We start from the raw sequence: 19,729 nt of genomic DNA on the forward strand, positions 1-19,729 counted from the left end.
ACCTGGTGGAGTTCAACGTTGTGTATGAAAAGCAGATGTGTAAAGGTGTCTAAAAAATAATTTAAAGACATTTCTCCGCCAGAAGGCATGATGCACTACAGTTTAACTTTGTTCATAACAGCAGCATAATGTTAATATATCACTGTGCTGAAAGTATTACTGTATATACACCTGGGGTTACCCATCCAGCAAACAAAAAAATAAAATAAGATAATGATAAACTAATGATAGCATCAAGCCTCAGACCCCAAAAAGTGAATATTGTCATGGATCACATATCTTTGGTGAATAGAGTGCTGCAGGAATGAGTCCTAAAACCCGAGAAGAGAAGAAAGGTCAGGATATCTTGCCCTCTGCTGCTTTGATTTTTACCTTTTTTTTTTTTAAGTGTTTTTCTCATTAGGCTGTTGAACATTTTTGTAAAGCCCCCTTTAAACATTTTATTTTTTCCAATTCAAATATGAGCCATTTGTTTGACAGAAAAAAAGGGTAATGTAATTATATATTGTTCCATAGAAGTTTGGTATCATCAACATTTTGTAACAATAAGATAAGATGCAAATAAAATACACACCGTTTTATTTATTTATTTATTTATTTGTGACTGTGTTTTGTTTAAATGTTTTACTTTTTAATGTTTGGCCCTTTTTTATTATTATTTCAAAATGGCAGTATACATAGTAACAGCAGAAAACATCAAAAACATTTACATACAGAAGAAGCATAGCGAAAACATAAACAAAGAGCTGTTCCAAACATAAAAGGACAACAGAAATGAAACAAAACCAACATAAAATTAAGAAACAAAAAAAAGACCACGGGAGAGAATGACAATAATTTCACTTAAAAACATTAAAGATATTGCATACATACATTGTTTTCATTGCTTTTTTTTGTTTTGTGAGAAAGAAATTGTTGACAGATATAGATCCATTTCTTTCATAAATAAAGAGAAATTAGGCTTTTTTGGGGGTAAATTTACACTTGTTAATGTGGATCTTCGCAAGAATTAAAATTAAATGAATAAGAAAAAATGAATAAGAAAAACATTGTTGTTTGGCCCTGAGATGCTTCCTCGTGATGAAACTGACGTCATAGGTTACTCCATTCAATCGCAGCACTCTAAAAGTAAAGAAAAAGTTTGAATAGTCTATTTATTAAAAAAGGCTTGCCATACTTGAGAAGGGTGTGTTTGAAAGACATGAGCATTGAGCAGGATCCAGAGTTTTTGAGGCTGGACCTATATTAGAGAAGAAAAGTCAGGATATGTTGCCCTAAGTGTGTTTTTCTCATTAGATCGTTGAACATTTTTATAAAGCCCCCTTTAAACATTTTATTTTTTTCAATTCAAATATGAGCAATTTGTTTGATAGAAAAAAAAAGGGTAATGTAATTATATATTGTTCCATAGAAGTTTGGTATCATCAACATTTTGTAACAATAAAATAAGATGCAAATAAAATACACACCGTTTTATCTATTTATTTATTTGTGACTGTGTTTTAATTTTTAATGCTTGGCCCCTGTCATGCTTTCCTCGTGATGAAACTGACGTCACAGGTTACTCCATCCAATCACAGCGCTCTAAAAGTAAAAAAAAAAACACCGTCGCTACACTCCACGTCTCTACTGCGCAGGCGCGCACACACACACACACGCGCACATACACACACACTCACACGGGAAGAGACAGGTCTCTTTTCTCCACAGAGGAAATCCAAGTCTGCTTAGAAAGGTAACAAAACACCTCTCTTTTGACTCGTTATGTTGTCATCTCAGTGCTCACAGGTGTAGATAAACCTCTGTATGGTCCACAGTCTGTAAGCAGACTTTACTTTCTGTTTGTTATGCTAACCGGCGACAGCTAGCTCCAGTTAGCTAATCTGGCTAACACACACAGACCAAGTAGTAGTTAGCTTGGCACCTTGCTCTTTAAGCTAACGTCAGCTTGTGTTACCTCCTGTGGCTCTGGTTCCTACTGACTGATCACATTCACACAATCCTCGCTTCTCAAAGGCTTGTTGTAAAGCTGGACACACGAAACTAGTCAAGCACAGTTAATAGATGACTAGTTATCAGCAGGTTTGAATGGCAGGTGTTTTAATTGAAAGTAGAGGAGGGATGAACTGTAGAGGATGTCGCTGGTTAAACTGCGTCTCGTCTCACATGTCTGCAGGGCCGGAGCCAAGGTTTAGATATCACACAGGTGCAGGTTTTTGTCTTTTAAAGGGGACATATCATGCTCATTTTCAGGTTCATGCTTGTATTTTGGGTTTCTACTAGAACATGTTTACATTCTTTAATGTTCAAAAAACACATTATTTCCCTCATACTGTCTGTCTGAATACACCTGTATTCACCCTCTGTCTGAAACGCTCCGTTTTAGCGCATTTCAACGGAATTGCTACGGAATTGCGTTACTAGGCAACAGTTTGGGTCCATGTTTACATCCTGTCAGCTGATGTCATTCACATACACTGCAACCAGGAAATAAACTGGGACACATTTACAACGTTTACGTTTAAAACTGTGAAATGGTCTAAATATTGTAGATTTGTGACATCACAAATGGACAAAAAGTCTAACGGCTTGTTTCAAACGCACAGTTTCTGAATACAGGCTGTGTGTATTTCTCTGTGGATTGAGTGTTTTGATACTTTCACAGTATTTATATATCACTTAAACCTGCTTTATAATATAAAATAAATGTTAATCAAATTTTTTTACAAAATGGGACCTTTAATGGCTGATAGTAAGCGGGGATCTGAGGGGTAACCCCCCATGACATTTAGAGACTCAATCACTTAATTTCCTGCATTCTGGTGAATCTTTTGCACCAATTTATAGGCAAGACAGCTTTATTTGTACAGCACATTTCAGCAACAGGGAAATTCAAAGTGCTTTGCATAAACATTCAAGACAAAGTGCAAAAGAACATTAAGACATAATTAAAACAGTTATAAAAACATTAAAGATTACAAAATAAAAACAAGCTAAAAATAAAAGCTAGGATAGAAGCTAAAATAGAATATAACACACAAGAGTAAAAAACTCTAGTGCAGTATAAGATCATTATCAGGAAAGTTTTAAGCTTTGATATCCAGCAGGTTTGAATGACAAGTGAACACTTGTCTTAATTGAAAGTAGAGGAGGGATGAACTGTAGAGGATGTCGTTGGTGAAACTGCGTCTCGTCTCACATGTCTGCAGGGCCGAAGCCAAGGTTTAGACATCAGACAGGTCCAGGTTTTTGTCTTTTATTGGCTAATAGTAAGCAGGGGGATCTCACATGTATATATACATATACACGTATATATATATATATATATATATATATATATATATATATATATATATATATATATAATGTTAAATACAGCAGGAAAATACAACATGAAACACATGTAAAGGATGGAAACCATTTAAAGTAAACTGTAGGAGAAAAACAGGGAAACAACATAGCCAAAGATGAATAAAGAGCAAGGTATATAATGATGATGCTCTGTGGTGCTTAGTGACTAATTACTTTAATTATTAGTTTAGACAGTGGGGACGGTTATCAGACCACTACCAGTTGACTTAAGAGGGTTCATTATGGTAACAGACAGTCAGAGATGTATTTTGGTCCCAAGTCATGGAAAGATTTATAGAAAAGCAGCAGTGATTCAACATTTAGTTGGTGATTTTTCTTATACATTTTAACTGTAAAAGGGAATTTAAAGGACCAATGTGTAACAATTGGGGGGGATCTATTGGCAGAAATGGAATCTAATATTAATTAGTATGTTTTCTTTAGTGTATAATCACCTGAAAATAAGAGTTGTTGTTTTTTCGTTACCTTAGAATGAGCTTTTTATATCTACATAGGGAGCGGGTCCTCTCCATGGAGTCCGCCATGTTGCGTTGCCATGTTTCTACAGAAGTCCAGAACGGCTCGGGCCGGAGTCGACAGCATTACTCTCCCGTTGCCGCCACTCTCTCTCTTGCTTCATTGCTCACCTCCCTCGCACACACACTATCTAAGCACTGGCTCTGCTCCAAATGACCTACGCTACTCTTACAACAAAATGACTCTAGAGAGGGTCATTCACGTTTCCACCGTAATTCTCCAACATGGTTGGCAAATGGGAGAGGCTTCAGTTTGTTGCAATCTCAACCTCAAGTTTTAGTTAAGTTTAATTTAACTTATTTGGTGCAGATTACTAACGAGCAAAAAAAGACAGAAACAGAAATATATCAAGAGTTAGCCATTGTTGTTTGCTATTGAGACACTTTTTACATTGCTGTATATCCTACAGGGGTAAAGTAGGTGGTACATTTTATATTCTCTGTTCTAAAATGAATATTCACTGCTTTGACACCTGCACACCTTAGCTTCTTTCGTTATTCTGAGGATGAATATAAATTTGATACTATCTTTTATTTATGTTTGTGTGTGTGTGTTTTTTTTCTTTGCATCAGCTCTTAGGAGCTCATAACCACCAGTAAAGCTGTATAAGCACCGGGTTGACGGGACCGAAGGTAGCGGCGCATCGTACGGGGAGCTGCCTGCTGAAATCGCCATGAGCTACAAACCGATTGCTCCTGCGCCATCCGGCTCCAACCACACACCTCCAGGTTCTGACACCACACAGCCTTAATGTTGGACATTTTTCTGTGTTAAGGATATAAAACATTTTACACCATGGCCATGGGACATATTTCTGCAAAAAATTCTTAATTACCATTATAAATCAATAGTAGTCCAACTAAACAATATTATATTGCAAGTAACCATAGCAACAATACATAATCATCATCATGCTGTGATAATGGTTAAACTAACAAATGGATAAACCAAAGACACTTACCACATTTACTAAGGGACTGGTAATTGGCTATGGTGTACAGCGATAAAGCACTCTGAGGTGTCTTCAGTGTAAAAAATAATGGCTTATGTGTATCAGGGAACATTACAGATAATCATTAATTATACCTTACTGAGATTAGATTAAATGTTTCACAAGACAAGTTTCTTCTCGTATTTGTGTTACAAGTTCAGGCTGTAGTGTGATACATCTCTTCTTCTTTTCTGTACAGGCTCCTCTGTGCCCTCTCCATCCCTCCCCTCGTCATCCAACTTTAGGCCGGCTTTTAGTGACTTTGGCCCACCCTCCATGGGCTTTGTTCAGGTATGTCTGTAGTACAGTTATTCATACTGTTGTGTTGTCTTTGGTAATACCATATACAAATATATATATAGGGCCGGGCGATATGACTTATAAATAATATCTCGATTAGGGCTGTTATCCGCGTTCATGAAACCTGCCTTGGCGGAGATCTGCGCTCTCCTAGTGCACTTCTAGTTTTGAAGTGAATTATATTTTTGGGTTGTCCGTCTGTCCATCTGACCAATTCTAGTGAACGCGATATTTCAGGAACGCCTGGAGGGAATTTCTTAAAGCCAGTTTCTTAAATGCTCTTACCATAATGTTGTATGTTATATGTTGTGTATGTTCACGTACTGCAAAACAACGTGGGAGCTAGTTTGACCGTTGAAGCTGGCATCTTCCATCACCGTTTTTTCGACCGCAACGTATAAACTCGCTTTGGCGCTTCACTACTTTTGCTCTCTGCAGGCTCTTTCCCTGCTTCCCTCCAGATACAAAAACACATGCCTCATACAGACATCAATGCTGATACGCCACACACACTCGCTCAGGAGAGAGTGTCTTCCAGAGGGAGAAGCGAAAAAATGATGTGACAATTTGTTTTTACTACATCCCATGCAGAACCAACCTTAATACATTGAGTATAAAACGCCCACCCCTAGATACATACATACATAATCAACCAGTAATCAAACTACAACCACTCTTTTATGATGTTTTCTATGTGAGCCTGTGCAGGTCGAAGGATAAAGCTTGTACTTGATATCATGGCTTTGTCAGCCACTTGGCATAAATGTCCTTACTTTGGCTGCAGCAGTATGATACCTGCAAAACACATGAATGAGTAACGTATCACAACATTGCATACTTGTTGTTTTATTTGTGATGAACAGGTTATAAATGTTTCAAACAAATGCTCCAGCCAAGGGTGAGCTGAACACACGATTGTTATATGAATGCTAATTATTGTGAACTGGCTTGTATTTATGAGGGACTTTTCCTTCATTTGCAGCAGCCGTGAGCGAGAGAGGGTCTGCTTCCGCTAGTTCACATTCAAAAAGCTTTAGAAAATTACATTTTGAGCTGTCTTTCTGTATTCATGGAGTATAGTAAATACTGACAGCTCTGGAAAACTATTAATGTAAGGCAGCTGCAGGCAGGTGACCTACACAAGTGTTGACCTAGCCAGGGGGAGGGCTGACTCGTTACGTGATTGACATGCATGTAAACAAACGAATGTCCAGCTGTGACAAGTCTTGATAGATCTTTTTTTTTCTGCCCCAAACATGACATGTTTGTGAAAATACACAAACAGCCTGTCAAAGTGTCTCAAGGGTCAACCTACAGTGAGCTTCTGTCTGTCATTGAGGAGATGAGCCGTGAGATCAGGCCTACATACGCTGGGAGCAAGAGCGCTATGGAGAGGCTAAAGAGAGGTATATTTCATTTTACTTTACTTTACTTACAAAAACACACCTGTTTTCAGTGCAAGTAATGATTTGTGTGTGGTGTGTATCATGAGTAGTTCATAAAAGTACTGAAGGGGGGGAGAAAGAGTTGTTCCTGCTGTACTTTTTGTGCTTTTATTATGGAAATGAAGGACCTTGGTCATTGACTAATGGGAATAGAATAAACCTTGTCTTTTAAGCCCTGTTCAGACCTGGCATTAACATGCGTACTGAGTGATCGGATCACAAGTGGACAGCTTTAAGTATGTCTGTTCACACCTGCCATTAGAATACGTCTCCACATGCGTCTTGAGTGGCCACTTGTGATCCGATCTCTGGGGTCTAACAGATCCCAAACAAATGTCACTATGTAATAAAACATCCATTTCTTTGTCTGTGAATGAGTTTTTGTCAAACTAAAGGAATATATATTTAATCACGTGTAGCCCATATAAAACATTAAATATTTGATTATTTGGTACCATAACAAAGCTTAATGGCAGTGGCGCCGGCAGGATTTTATTTCATAGTACACACAAGAACCGCCCGCCAGATTATAGGCTACCGTTACTGATACAACGACCACCATAAAACTCTGATTAGCCTACCGTATGCATTTCAAAGACCAGCCAACCGGCCTGAAAAACAAAAACAGCCAGCCTAAATAATAGGCTACAATATAGTGAGAGGCCTGTGCCACGAAGCAGGATTTGGGATTAGCGAGGTAACTTCAGGGTTAACCCTGGGTTTTCAGTCCTACGACGGGGTAGGTCGCTGTGGTAACTTATGCAGAACACCTAACCTGCTCCGTAACAGGTTATGTTAGAGATAACAGATCAACTCGTATAAAAGCACCGACTACTGACCAATCAAAGCTCAGTGTGCAGGTTGTCAGAAAATATTATACAAATACAAAGAAGTTTAAGTCATAAACCAGGCTAAAAGCAACACAGTTTAAACTGCCAAATGCAGAAAAGACAGCTGGCACGAAATCTCAGACTGTGTAAATGCGTAAATTAATAGGCTTGTAATATCACTGCCTCATCTGGCACGGTAGATCCGACTGTATTTACATACAGTATGTGTATTCTGTTAAATTAACGTGTTGCTTAGATGTATTGTTATGGCGTGTATGACAAAATTTTAGCCTTATTCTTTCAGCTGCAACCCCAGCTGAGTGAAACGGACTTGGGAGCAAATCAAAAATAAATAGGCTATAAAAACATTATTTAAAGTGATAGCCTTACATAAGCAGGGCTGTATCAAATACGTCTGATACGCATGGATCAGGTTACATTTACCTGAGTTTTGAGATTACTTTTCCATGTCCGGTCTCCAGCTCACCAAATGCATGCTGTGTTTAAGCACTGATGGAAAACTGGGACATCTGGGCTTTCAGTGAAATCGTGTGTAATTTCAAAGTGGGAAAGATGTTTTCCCAGAGAACCATGTAATAAAAATCGTCATTAAGCGCAAATGCAACATATTCCCTCATTTAGCAGCAGCATAATAAGAACAGTTGGGCACTAGCAACAATATGCAACAGCAAGACCACAAAAAAAATGTATGCATGGTGCGTGTAGGATTTCGGCTGCCGGCGCCACTGCTTAATGGTAATAATTTCCATATTTATCACCCAAAATTTGTCAGCCAAGTTGTGGGCAAAGGGAAGTATTACTAATTCAATACTTTTTTTACACATTAGGTTTAAATAAAGGCAGAAGCAAAGACAAACAAAAAAATGAGATAATGACAACATTGATTGATTTTGCTATTATTATTATTACTATATATATTTTTTCTTTTTTTTTATACATACAGCAGTGGGGTATGTGGACACAGAACAATGAGGAAGTAAAGCCATTGCCCACACAACACGAGGGTTAAAAAGACCATGTACTGTTTAAACCTGTAAGACAAAAGCCCCTGACTAGTCAGCTTTTGACCACAATTTGTAGTCCGAGAAGGAAATGATCATTATGCTCCTTTTTTTGCTCTGTTTTAAAATTCTGATGGATAGTAATTAAGATGCATAGAAATAATAGATGGGCGTGATTAGAATAGAATCACATGCATTTGAAACCTCAGTAACTGCTGTGGTGATAATTTAACAGGCAGACAGACGGCTAAAAGCAATTTTGCTTATAACTTGACCTGCAGTTTTCTCAGTCAAAGGCAATTCTGTCATCTCAGAAGTAATGGCTGTCTTAGATTCTACCAATTATTCAGCAATGTATGTCATTAATGTCAAACGTTGATTTAATGCCTACTTGCACCTTGTGTCTGTCTTGTTCAGGTATAATCCATGCCCGTGCACTGGTCAGGGAGTGTCTTGCAGAGACGGAGAGAAGTGCACGCACATAACCTTTTCGAAAGCTCCCTTCACTCCTTCACTCTTTCCCTGTTGGAGCCTGTCCTCATTAAGAGCCCCATCATCTGTTTTACAGCCATTTTCTATCTTCTCACCTTTTGCGCTTTCCTCAACGGCTTTTTATAGGTGCATTATGTCCTTCTCGTCTCCACTGTTCCCTGCATTCCACCAGACCTATTTTGCCCATCACAAATGTGGGGTGTATGCAAAATGCAGTTTTGTATCTATTTTGAAAATAAGTGTGGGGAATTTCAACACATTTTAAAGTTGAGCTATGGGTAAAAAAAACGTAAGTAAAATGGATGTGAATCTTTAAAGTATTAGTTGTTCAATAATGGCAATTGACCAAGAAAGTTGGGGTTTTTTAATGATGAAATTAATGTTCCAGCTGCACCTGTGCTCAAGTTTCTATTCTGAGCATCACTCTGCAACCACTGAATATTTTTTGTTAATATGAGCATCTTGAATATACCCCATTTCCATCCATCCTTGCTTTGTTTATCATATTTTGTAGTGTAAACACACCTTAGATGTTTCTCAATCCCAAGGACGCTGTACATCTCAAGTCAATTTGTTAGTATGGAAATTTTGTAAACCAGATTTTTGCAGTTCTGTATGTATATCTTAATTAAATAATATAAAAAAACACTTTCAGTGGCCGTTTCATTTGTGAAACATAATTAATAGGTTTCTACAGAATTTGTGGGTAGATAAACTGCACACAGTGATGAGACACCTTCATATGAAATGTTTTTTTTAATTAAAATGTTTATTACTGACCTTTGACAGAGACTCTTCGCACACGGTCCATTTATTTGAAATCTACTGTTGAAGGCCCCAATATGTGAGAGCTTTGAAAATATTTCTAAAGGTGCTCTATACGATTTTCAAAGCATTAATATAGCAACAAACAACTATTTGCTATGTGAAGATATAGAGGAGTAATGTCTACCTGAGCAGAGAATGAAGTCACTCTCACCTGTGTGTTGTAATCAGAGCTTTGTTTACGTAGCCGGTCCGGCTGCACATGCATGTGACTCTCTCTGTGCGTGCCCCACTGAGTGTCTAATCTCTGCACTGCGTTCGTATGGCGGTTACCACATAACGGCCTCCCAACTGAGGGCAATGTTGCGGAAGCATAGCGCCCACCCTCCGATTCCCCCTCAGGTTAACATCGTTAACTCTGTTAGCACTGTTGCCGTTGTTTGCCGTTGTTTGCACTGTTTGCGTTTTTCAGTGCCCAATCCGTTCTGCACATGCACACCTACCCAGTATGCCTTGCGGAAGACTCGCGGAATTGACTACTGGCTTCTAAACGCTAACAGTAGGTAGCCTGGCTATGATGCTAACCGTAGCTTCGGAGCTGCCGTGGCTGCGGAGAGCGACTCGGCCATGGCAGCTCCGAAGTCTGAAGGTAGGCTGCCCGGTATCCAAACACGGGTATGTTTCTTTTTTTACAAATTTTGTATGCTATTTCATCATTAAATTCACTTCGGGGAATTTTTGAGGCGATAAATTAATTGCAGATTTTTGAATATTAAATATCAAATTTTCGTAAAACTGACAATTTATGAATTCTATACAGTTGATTTCTAGCCTCAAAAATTCTCAGAAGTGAATTAATGATGAAAAAAACATACCGGTTTTCGGACTGGGTGACCTAACTTCAGTGCTGCCGTGGCTGAGGAGAGCGACTCAGATTAGCTCCGGATAGCATCAAAGCTAGGCTATCTACCGTTAGTGTTTAGAAGCAAGTAGCCAATTAGAGGCAGAGTAGGGACAGGTCTTTCCGCAAGGCATACTGGGTAGGCGCGCCAGCACATGCACGGAACAGATCGGGCACTGACACAGCTGTTAGCATGTTGCCATGTTGAGAGCCGCGAGGAAGCAATTTCTCAATCATAGATTTGCTCTGAATTCCGTATAGAGCTCCTTTTTAAATATTTTGAACATCTTTTACTGACGAATATAATGGGATTATCCGTCTAACTGACATAACACAAACCATTTTTCCAAAATCATGTCTGCATGTCACAAATAAATTTAAAGAAAATGCAAAGCTGGGGATTAACACAAATTTATTTTCAGTTACATAATCACAACCTCAATAACATCTCACTTCAGACAGGTCGGGCTAACGACCTGCTGCTTCACATGAAGAGTAATGAGTAGCTTTTTGTAAGCAAGTGACGGAGATAGTGAGTACATCTTGACAAAAATAATATACTAGTATAGGTCTTACATATATGAAATAAGTACATAGGAGAAAGCAAAGATAACACAAGTCCACGTGTGTTATATAATGATTGTCACAGACAGCTCGGTTTGCCAGTCGCATCTACCAGGAGATACTGGTCTCCTGCTTATTATCCTGCTTATTCCAGCGCTTCCGCTGTGACCAAGGTAGAAGAGGGGGTCTGGCGGTGCAAGGCAGAGGTGTGCATGTGAGTACATGATGTCCCTTGTGCAAAAAAAAAAAGTATTCCTTGGTTTTCTCAGGAGAGGGCATTTCTATCTGGAATCCTTGTTGGGTACAATTAAGAGTAACTCTAGGACTATCCAACAGCTCTGCACATATTTCAGAGAAAGCAAGACAACATAAAATGCTTAAACTAATTGTTTCTAATACTGTGGCAAATTGGTGTTCGCTATATAAATTGCAATACAGTGACGCTCCACAAACAGCTGACAAATTCATCATTAAATAATAATTAAAAAAAAATCTCTAAAGCAAATCTGGTGAAAAGTGTTGCTATGGATAACATTCTGTAGGTAGCAGCCCATTACTGAGAGCAAGTTATTTACTAAGAGTGTTGACATTTCTGAAGCCATAACAGGCTAAGTAAAGAGAAGTTATCTTAGACTGAAAATCGTGGTGCTCTGAAATAATGATGCTGTTGGCCAGTACACATGGTTTCTGTGGGACTTTGGACTTTCATTAAAGTCAAGCTAATAATGTCAGCATGTCCTAATGAAAGACAGATTTTTACCTTTAGAGAGCGAGGGATTAAGGCAGGAATGCAAATCGCACCTAAGTATATATGCGTGATTTTGTGTGTATGACCTGACATTGTGTCAGAGTATGTCTGCGTGTGCCAAGGAGGGCAGGGTGGCAGAGTGTTTGGTTTGGGTGCATGGATAAAAACTAAAACACCAGTCAGTGTCGTTTCTCCTCCATCTTGAAATTCACAGGCATCCTCTTGTTCCAACCCACTGTGAGATTCAACCCTGTGAGGAGAAAGAGCACATACTTTAAGATTATTTGTAGGAATTTGAGTTGAATATTAGGGGTGGGGAAAAAAATCGATTCACCTATGTATTGCGTTTTTCCTTTACGATTTTGATTTTTTTTATTTTTATGCCAGAATCAATAAAAGGGCTTCATTTAAATCTATGCGGAGGTAGAAGGAAGTTAACGCTTTTATTGTTGTAGTCCGAGTATTGTGATGTCATACCCGTTTCAAGAACAAAACAAAGCAAGGAAGCCGACAGAGGGTCTGCCGTCCGCAGGGATACGTCTGACACCGTCACCAGGTAAATCCAAAGTATGGTAAACACATTTCCAGGAAAAGCAGTAGGGCTGGGGCGATACACCTATCTCCCGATTCAATTCTATCACGATACTTGGGTGATGATTCGATATATTGCGATTTTTGTTCATTTCGAACACTAAACCATGAGAAAAAGTTGAATCATACACCTCTAGGGACTTTTACTTTGGAAAATATCTAAATGAATACAGTAAGAATGTTTAATTTTCAGCAAGTAAGAGTCAGAGGTGAGCTGAAGTCAAATATATCAGTCAATGTAAGGTATTATTTATTATTTTTTTTTCCCGGCAACCCAAAAATCAAAGAATAAAGACTTTTACCTCATAAATTAGTGGTATTTTATTCTGGCTTGACCGCACGTTACCGCAATACGATAACGTTTCCTGTCCATGACAGAGTTAACATACAGATTTAGCCATGATGTCTAGCTCTGCTTCTCCTGGCAATGTGTGAAACCCAAAGTGTTTCCATACTATACTGTATATGTAGTGTTTACCACTTTGGCTTTAACATGTGAGGGTTTAAGTCGTATCCACATGGACCCTCCGCCGTTTTCTACTTTTTCGTTGCGGCCGGCTGTGGTTTGTTTTGGTTGACGGATATGACGTCACGTTACTCAGACTACAACAATAAAAGAGATAACTTCCTTTTACCGCCGCATAGACTCAAATGAAGCAAATATATAGATTCTGGCATTGAAAAGAAATTGCGATACAAAGATGAATCGATTTTTTCCCCACCCTTAGTAAAGTATGGAAACACTTTGGGTTTCACACATTGCCAGGAAGAGCTAGACACGGTTAAAGCTGCATGCAAACTCTTTATCGACAAGAAACGTTATCGTATTGCGGTAACGTGCGGTCAAGCCAGCCGTCCCTCGCATCACCATAGTCAGATGCAGCCAAACGGCCCCGATGGAGCTGTCCATGGATGTTTGAAGAGAACGGAGCTGACGGGAGAGCTAGCGACGGACTTGGCGAAGGGTTAGTAAGTAAGTATACATGTGTGACTATGTCTGGTTTTCAAAATAAGGTGTTAACAAACGGTACCGTATATACAAAATACATACATGGACATAATAATTGGATTATATTCACCAAAAATATAAAACATTACATATCCCTTACAAATTAAAAATAAATACCACTGATTTATGAGAGAAATGTATTCATTCTTTGATTTTTTTTTTGGTTGCTGGAAGAAATTAAATATTTCCTGACAATGACTGATATATTTGACTTCAGGACACCTCCGATTACATACATGCTGAACATCAACATGTTTAATGTATTAATTTAGAGAGTTCTAAAGTCCATAGAAGTGTATGATTCAACTTTTTCCCATAGTCTAGTGTTAAAGTTAATAACAATCTTTGTAATATAGAAGTGCAATACATATCGAATCGGCACCCAAGTATCATGATAGTATCGAATCGGGAGATGAGCGTATCGTCCCAGCTCTATTGAGTATCTGGGGAACAAATAGGAGATAGTCGCAATTAAAAGAAATAAAACTCAGTAGACTTACTGTAGTGGCAGTGGCAGGTGGTGCGTTGTAGTTGAATAGGCCTTTGTAGCGACCCTTTTCCTCCTTCTCTTTGGTGCGGATCCTCTCCTCCATGGCTTTCAGCTCCTTGGCAACAGACGGCCCCAGAGAAGGGTCCAGCTCCAACACCTTATCAAAGTCCGCCTTTGCCTCTACCTCGTTCCACACTGCAGCGTGGGCCTTAGCTCGCTTGTAGAAGGCCTTCACATTGTCTGTTAAAAAGGGGACAAAGAAAATGAAAAAAAATTCTTCAAGCAAGTGGAGAACCAAGACATGGTTATCAACGACTTAACATGATGAACAATTAACAGCAATTGCAGACGGGGCTAAGCCACCAACCTGTGACAACGCAAGGCATGCAATTTAAAAGAGGATGATAGCGTCCAGGATAAATTTGACTGTTTTTACTATGTAAGCTGTGCAGTTAATTTTCTAGTGAAATTGTCAGTCGTACTGTTAAATGCTGAGCTATAAAAGTGACAACAATGGCTATTATATTATATAAATAAACCTCAGACAGACTTGTAGATAAATCATCTGTCTAAAATCACAAATACAGTATGAAACAATTACCGATGTGCTAATGTCAACACAGCAATCGGACTCAATATCATACATCATGCATTAAAAAATTGGGCCGCATGCCTAGGACCCTTATTTTTTTTAACAAAGCCTACTATCTGAAACGTAAATGATTGTTTAATACTCCTTGTTTTACCATTTTAATTAAGTTTAAATAATTGTAATATTTAAACTGTGCTGAGTGCCTGTTTACCCCCCCAATACGTGTTATCAGTCAGTCAAACGTCAATAACATGTTATTTCAATTCTGTTTTCTAGTTGCTTCTCACTCTCAGGAGTCAGTTATGTAACAAATGCAACCTTACTTATTTTAATCCAAACCATAATATTTTTCTTTCCTACATTAGGCTATTTCTGTGAGATCACGTTGCAGTGGAGAGAAAGTAGCATATAGGTGGAATAAAACTAGTTTCCTAGAAATGCGGTCATGAACCTGCAGCCTTCTCTATTGCAGGAACATAATATTGAGTGAAGCAGCGGTGTTTTTTGTTCATGCTCAACATCACAATCACAAGTTTACACTTTTTTCAAATCTAAACCAATCTGAAATAGACAGTTCCCTCTTTGAAATCACAAATAATTACTAACTGTAGTGGCAACAGAAATCTTTCTTCTCGGCTGGTTTGTGTAAAGCACCAACAGCAAAGGCTTACCTTCATATTTGAAGACTATGGATGAGCAGTGTTCGATGACTTCGTAGTACTGGCCCTGGAGTAACTTGCACTGGCAGTAGTTGAGGAGCAGTGGCGTGATCATATGGTCCAACTTCACCCATACTTCGTCTCCAGGGTGCTCCTTAAAGGTGAGACAAAAGTCACAGAGAGGAGTTAGAGAATACAATTTATTGGATACAAAAAACTGGATCTGATCTTTTTTTCTCTTGAATTCAAATGTGCCCTAACCTTCATCTGTAGATTTTTGAGGCAGGCAATGCCATTGTAGTATTTCTCTGTGGCATCCTTAATTTGGCCCTTTTTGAAAAGCATGTTGCCCTCCTCGTGGATCTGAGGAACGAGCTGGAGTTTCTCTTCGTCTGTCATGGCCCACACGTCAAGCTGGAACGATCCTGGACACAGAACCTGAACAGAGAAAGAGATGGAAAATCAGTAGCAGCCGGGGTTTACATTGTAGGAGAGTTAAACTGCAGTTGTGCTTAGTAGCACATAGCAACTCTTATTGGTACATATCCATTACGTTAATAGTTTATTAGGTGCACCTCTACAATCATGCAATTCATTACAATACCCCTGCAATGAATCCCGCCTTAGTGAGCCTTATATATTTCAGTTTTTGCTTAAACAGTGTTATAAAGGTTCTCATCCAACTGTCAACAACAATTTCAGAGACCATAGTGGTGTCGTACTGGACTGCACTATATCGAGAGGTGTTTACAATATTTTGTCACTCATGTATGTAAAAATCAGAAACACATTTGGTTTCACATTTGACATGTGAGAACTTTTGCTTCTTTTGTTAAAATAAATTCAAATTTTTTTTTATATATGTCATAGTAAGATATATAACAAAGTTACTGGTATTGGTACCAAAACTCAAGTGTTGTGTTTGTGCTACAATAGAAAAAACTGTGATAGTAAAAGTGATAGGTCAGGTGTTTTGAAATGGAGCTATATGACGTCCATAGTCATCCATAGTAAGTGCCGTCCTCTACTGTAAGTAATAAACCTACTATGGATAAGTACCTCATACAACCCCACTTCAAAACACATGAACTTTCCCTTTAAAGTTGAAATGAAAGGTTCAACCGAGTTAAGCTGGTTTACTAAATGGATTTCCACTCCAATGAACAATCATATAACAAACATGACAAATGTCAGCATTTAAAAGAAAAAAAGATTTGTTTTAACTTTCGCGGCAAGAGTGCCGCCATGTAGCAGTACTCTCGCCTGTGACGTCTCGAGGTCGGTTGGCTCAGCTGAGTTACACAGATACGACTGTAGAGACCGTGAAAGACGGAGACTGAAGACACTATTGTATTGTTCCTGGATGTCAAGATGAGTTTTGCAATGTTAAAACCAAGGACAAAACAGTCCATTTCATAAACTGCAGCTGAATCAGAAGTCAGTTCTTTAGAGTGGAAATCCATTTAGTAAACCAGCTTAACTTTGGTCTCTCCCCTTCCTGCTCACCTCCTGCAACTCGATGGTGAAGACAAGAGGCTGTGGATTGGCCTGAAGCTGATCCAGGTCCTTGTGCCCTAGGGAGTGGTGTGAGTGGATCTGGGCAATGCCGCAGCAATGCCTCTGGCCTTCCAGGGGGTCCTTACCGGCACTGATGTTTCTCAGGGACTGGGAAACGAGCGGGTATAGTGCTGTGTGCTGAAGGGGGGAAACAGAAATGGTCAATGAACAGAAAGAACAGCATTGCCACTCAAACCCAAATGGCCAGCTCACTCACCTTATTGTCACAGGTAAATTCTGCAATTTCTCCTTGTTTCATGGTGATGACCACTCTCTCCCACACAGCCAGTTTAAACTTCTTGCCCATGATGAGCTCCATGGGTTTGCTGCGGCCCCCCATGGTTCTGGAGTCATCCAGCATTGTGCCATCGCACTGGCTGGTGCGGTAGTGGAAGACCACCTGGTTTAAACAGAGATAAGACGAACAAAAAAACAACATTAAACACTGCTCAACGGTTGAACTATTCAATTCAAATCAATTTGCTTTATTGGCATGGCTGTCAGGTGAACAATGTTGCCAAAGCGTCAATTCAATAATAAATAAAAAATAAAAAAGAACAAAATAAAAACAAAAATCTCTTAAAAATTCATTAAGCAAATTACAATATATAGATATCTAAAAAGAACATGCGTGTAAATGGAAGAAAACAATAAAGAAGTAATTAATGTTTGGTGTGTCAATAAAACAAAAAAAAATAAAAAACAATGACAATATATTGCAATATCAAAGGATAATGTAAAAAACCCAGTAGAGGCGTAAATAAAAAGCAGAGTGTGAGTTACATCTATTATGTGTTGTTGTGGTTGTCTCTTAGGCTGTGACATTTGAACTATCTGTTGTGACATCACGCTTTTAAAAGACACGAGATCACCTGGTTAAACAAGAGATAAGACGAACACAAACAACAGTAAACACTGCTCAACGCTTGTTTACTAGAAAACAAAAGAAACAATCTGTGCTTATATGTGACAGGCCTGGAGAGCGTCGACGCTCCATCTGCTCCATTCTGACCAATCACAACAACGGAAAATTTGATTGACGTGGTGCGCCGACCAATCAGCGTTCATAAACACATGCCATCCGGTCCCGCCCCCTGTCTTTTCCATCAGATGGAAGAAAATAAGGAGAAAAATGGCTAAAAAACAGCCAGCTTTAAACAAATCTAACGTTTTATCACCAGAAAAGCAAACAACGCGCTCAAGTTAGTCAGCGTTGTTTATATATAAGCGCAATACGTTTTGTTGTAACATTAATCTGACAGTCTAACATCTGAGCTAGCTGGAGATTAGCATTAGCATTATTAGCTAACGTGCTTCGTCGCGTTTCTTTAACTGTTTCAGAGGACAGGACTCAACATGTCCAACCGGAGACACTCTGTAGGTTTACCTTGGTTCCATTGGGAAAGGTCGATAGCTCTCCTTTACCAGGACTGATCAGTTTCTTTATTATTCCTTCCTCCAGCAGCTTGCGTGCCTCTTCCTCCATCCTTGACCGAGAGTCTCTATGACGACTAGATGACGATGTTTGCCGAAAGCTGACGATGTTTGCCGAAAGATGACGATGTTTGCCGAAGCCACGAGTCGTTTTGTTTCGTGAGACGTCCCTTTAAGGCCCCAGAGCGCCCTCTATACACGCAGACTGGGTTAGATTCCTTTTCTTTTTTTGCTCAGTCTTTTTATTTGTATTCTGCACAAAATCCAATAAATCACAGAAGTAATTGTATAAACAAATTATATCCCCCCCCATCCCTATAACAATATTACTGCACCATTAGATAAGCAGAGTTCATTTCATAAACAATTACATTTATACATATAAATGAATTCAATCCGATAGAAACATAAATGAAACATATACTAAAAAAAAGAAGAAGGAAAAAGGAAAGGACCAAAAACACAAAAAGATAAGTAAATTAAAAATAATAATGATAAATAAATAAACAAAAAAAACAACTAAGTATAAGTTGTGAATTATATGTAATATGGGGTCAGCAGTTTAAAACTTCAATGTCAGTGGTATCCATTTTTTCTATATTTTAGATTAAAAAAGGTCTCCATATAGCATAACATTTCTGAGCACACCCTCTTGTAGTATAGCGAATCTTCTCCAATACCAAATGATGTATGAGATCAACAACATTAAAATGCGGCTTAGACATTGATGCATCACTAATAATGATTCATTATTATAATACATAACGATATAACACTGACAGGAGCTATTCTGCTACCCAATGAGTACTTTTACTTTTGTTTTTTTTTTGTGCTTTTGCTTAAGTACCTGCATACTTCCCCCACCACTGTGTATCACACCACATACAGTATTACATCACAAGCAGTATGTGGGTATTATTATGTTCTACTGTGGTGGAAAAAAAGGTTAATAGCTCAATTTATTAAAATGTTTAAAAAACTTTTTTTTCAGAGTTAATTAACCTCTAGTGACATGGAGCCACAACAATTCAATAGCTTTGTTGACAGTGTTGAAATCTCTACAGAGGTCACAGGATCACATTTTGCCATGATTACATACACACACACACACAGATTCACAAGGTGAAAACAATACCAGTGTCGCTGTTGCTGCTGGTAAAAAGTCACAGTCTAGTATGTCATAAAAGAAAATCATTAAAAAAGTCATAGTATAGCACGGTTTTCTAATCAGCTGTGAGATTGGGGGAAAGCTTTGGAGTAGTAAATGGACCTTGAGTTAAGATTTTTCAGTAAAATTATTGTTTAAGCTGAATGAAACAGTAGCAGGTGCACTGATGAACTACAACACGATTAATCCAAGAAGGACTAAATTATTATATCCGGCAGTCTTTAAGCAGCTTACAAATGTCTTTTGTATGTAAAAGTATGTTTTTATTTTATCCAAAAGCAGT

The 19,729-nt window shown here is 38.5% G+C and overlaps 2 protein-coding genes across 2 annotated transcripts; one reads left to right on the forward strand and one right to left on the reverse strand.

Moving 5' to 3' along the window:
* Positions 1 to 1,611: 1,611 nt before the first annotated feature.
* cdk2ap2 (cyclin-dependent kinase 2 associated protein 2) lies at positions 1,612 to 9,616 on the forward strand. The gene is made up of 5 exons (XM_037764765.1): positions 1,612 to 1,735; positions 4,461 to 4,616; positions 5,079 to 5,170; positions 6,465 to 6,585; positions 8,894 to 9,616. Exons 2-5 carry the CDS (start codon positions 4,562 to 4,564, stop codon positions 8,959 to 8,961), a joined length of 336 nt encoding a protein of 111 aa, XP_037620693.1. The 5' UTR covers positions 1,612 to 1,735; positions 4,461 to 4,561; the 3' UTR covers positions 8,962 to 9,616.
* A 1,413-nt stretch (positions 9,617 to 11,029) lies between these two features.
* On the reverse strand, positions 11,030 to 18,441 carry LOC119485283 (aryl hydrocarbon receptor interacting protein). Its single transcript, XM_037764764.1, has 7 exons — positions 18,232 to 18,441; positions 17,062 to 17,244; positions 16,794 to 16,982; positions 15,549 to 15,725; positions 15,300 to 15,441; positions 14,047 to 14,276; positions 11,030 to 12,196 (listed from the first exon to the last, which is right to left on the reverse strand). Exons 1-7 carry the CDS (start codon positions 18,328 to 18,330, stop codon positions 12,191 to 12,193), a joined length of 1,026 nt encoding a protein of 341 aa, XP_037620692.1. The 5' UTR covers positions 18,331 to 18,441; the 3' UTR covers positions 11,030 to 12,190.
* Between the last annotated feature and the right edge of the window lie 1,288 nt (positions 18,442 to 19,729).

The sequence above is a fragment of the Sebastes umbrosus genome, chromosome 3 (assembly GCF_015220745.1).
Source record: "Sebastes umbrosus isolate fSebUmb1 chromosome 3, fSebUmb1.pri, whole genome shotgun sequence".
Classification (NCBI taxonomy): Eukaryota; Metazoa; Chordata; class Actinopteri; order Perciformes; family Sebastidae; genus Sebastes; species Sebastes umbrosus.

What these genes read in the sequence shown, in the direction of transcription:
- cdk2ap2 (XM_037764765.1), top strand. Translation starts at nt 4,562, where the DNA reads ATGAGCTACAAACCGATTGCTCCTGCGCCATCCGGCTCCAACCACACA. An exon ending in CTCCAACCACACACCTCCAG is followed by an intron (nt 4,617 to 5,078) that starts GTTCTGACACCA and finishes TTTTCTGTACAG; the next exon opens with GCTCCTCTGTGCCCTCTCCA. An exon ending in TATGGAGAGGCTAAAGAGAG is followed by an intron (nt 6,586 to 8,893) that starts GTATATTTCATT and finishes TGTCTTGTTCAG; the next exon opens with GTATAATCCATGCCCGTGCA.
- LOC119485283 (XM_037764764.1), bottom strand. Translation starts at nt 18,330, where the DNA reads ATGGAGGAAGAGGCACGCAAGCTGCTGGAGGAAGGAATAATAAAGAAA. An exon ending in AATTTACCTGTGACAATAAG is followed by an intron (nt 16,983 to 17,061) that starts GTGAGTGAGCTG and finishes TCCCCCCTTCAG; the next exon opens with CACACAGCACTATACCCGCT. An exon ending in TCACCATCGAGTTGCAGGAG is followed by an intron (nt 15,726 to 16,793) that starts GTGAGCAGGAAG and finishes TTCTCTGTTCAG; the next exon opens with GTTCTGTGTCCAGGATCGTT.